Consider the following 882-nt stretch of genomic DNA (forward strand, 5'->3'; position numbering starts at 1 on the left):
CAAATGGTTGGTGCGAGGCACCTCGACCCAAATGCATTTTTTCAAAAACTTATGCAAATTTCGTAACGAATCCGCTTGGGATTCATACCAGAAATTAAGCTGATAAGAACAGATTTTATTTGGATCTTCAAAGGAAATACAAAACAGTTAGTACTGAGTTGTAAAAGAAATAAATTTTAAATAAAAGAAGAGCAAAGTATAAAACGAAGTCTTTAAGCGTCAAGGCCGTTGGTTCGGGACGGGCTGTGTTGCCTGAGACTTCGGTACCGGCTGCCGGTGTTGCCGCGGGGGTGGATTTCTGGGCTGGAATCTGGGCGGGTTGGGCGCTTTTCCAGCGAAGGCGGGTCTTGGAGGGCCAGGGCACGGTTGGCACTGCAGCTCACCACGCTGCGAGGGCGTCCCGACGGGTGACGTGAACCGCCGTTCCAGGCATTTCCCACCTGATGCCCTAGCGCTGATGGAATTGCGCTTCTTCTGACGGAGATCACCACCGGGTGGGTCTGTCTCCGTCGTGCCAACCGGTCGCCGTTTCGTGCCGGTGTCCGGGAGAAGGTCTCGCAGGCCGAGGTGTTTTCTGTAGATCCGTGAAGAATGTTCCAACATCTCGGACACCACGAGAACCTTCATGAGCCGTAGGTACCTTTGGGAGACGACACCGATCCTTTTCAGGATGGCATCGTTCTTCGGGTCTCACGTCCCCAGAGCACCGACGACGATGGCGTCGTACGTCACGGAGTATCCTCGTAGCCGGTAGGCGAGGATCTCCTTTTCATAGTGCGCCCACTTCCTGGTCCGGGCATCGACGAAGGCAGCGGCAGTGTTTCAAACACGATTGCGATATCAAGCAGAATCACTAACCGCTTTTCCTCGTCAACGACCACT

At 53.3% G+C, this 882-nt stretch overlaps 1 protein-coding gene across 1 annotated transcript; it reads right to left on the minus strand.

Moving 5' to 3' along the window:
- Nucleotides 1-219: 219 nt before the first annotated feature.
- Nucleotides 220-627, minus strand: Tsp_14921 (conserved hypothetical protein). Its single transcript, XM_003367034.1, has one exon. It carries the CDS (start codon nt 625-627, stop codon nt 220-222), a length of 408 nt encoding a protein of 135 aa, XP_003367082.1.
- Nucleotides 628-882: the final 255 nt, after the last annotated feature.

The sequence above is a fragment of the Trichinella spiralis genome (assembly GCF_000181795.1).
Source record: "Trichinella spiralis strain ISS 195 chromosome Unknown Scfld4948, whole genome shotgun sequence".
In the NCBI taxonomy this organism is placed as follows: Eukaryota; Metazoa; Nematoda; class Enoplea; order Trichinellida; family Trichinellidae; genus Trichinella; species Trichinella spiralis.

Coding starts and splice junctions, on each gene's coding strand:
- Tsp_14921 (XM_003367034.1), bottom strand. CDS start 627: ATGAAGGTTCTCGTGGTGTCCGAGATGTTGGAACATTCTTCACGGATC.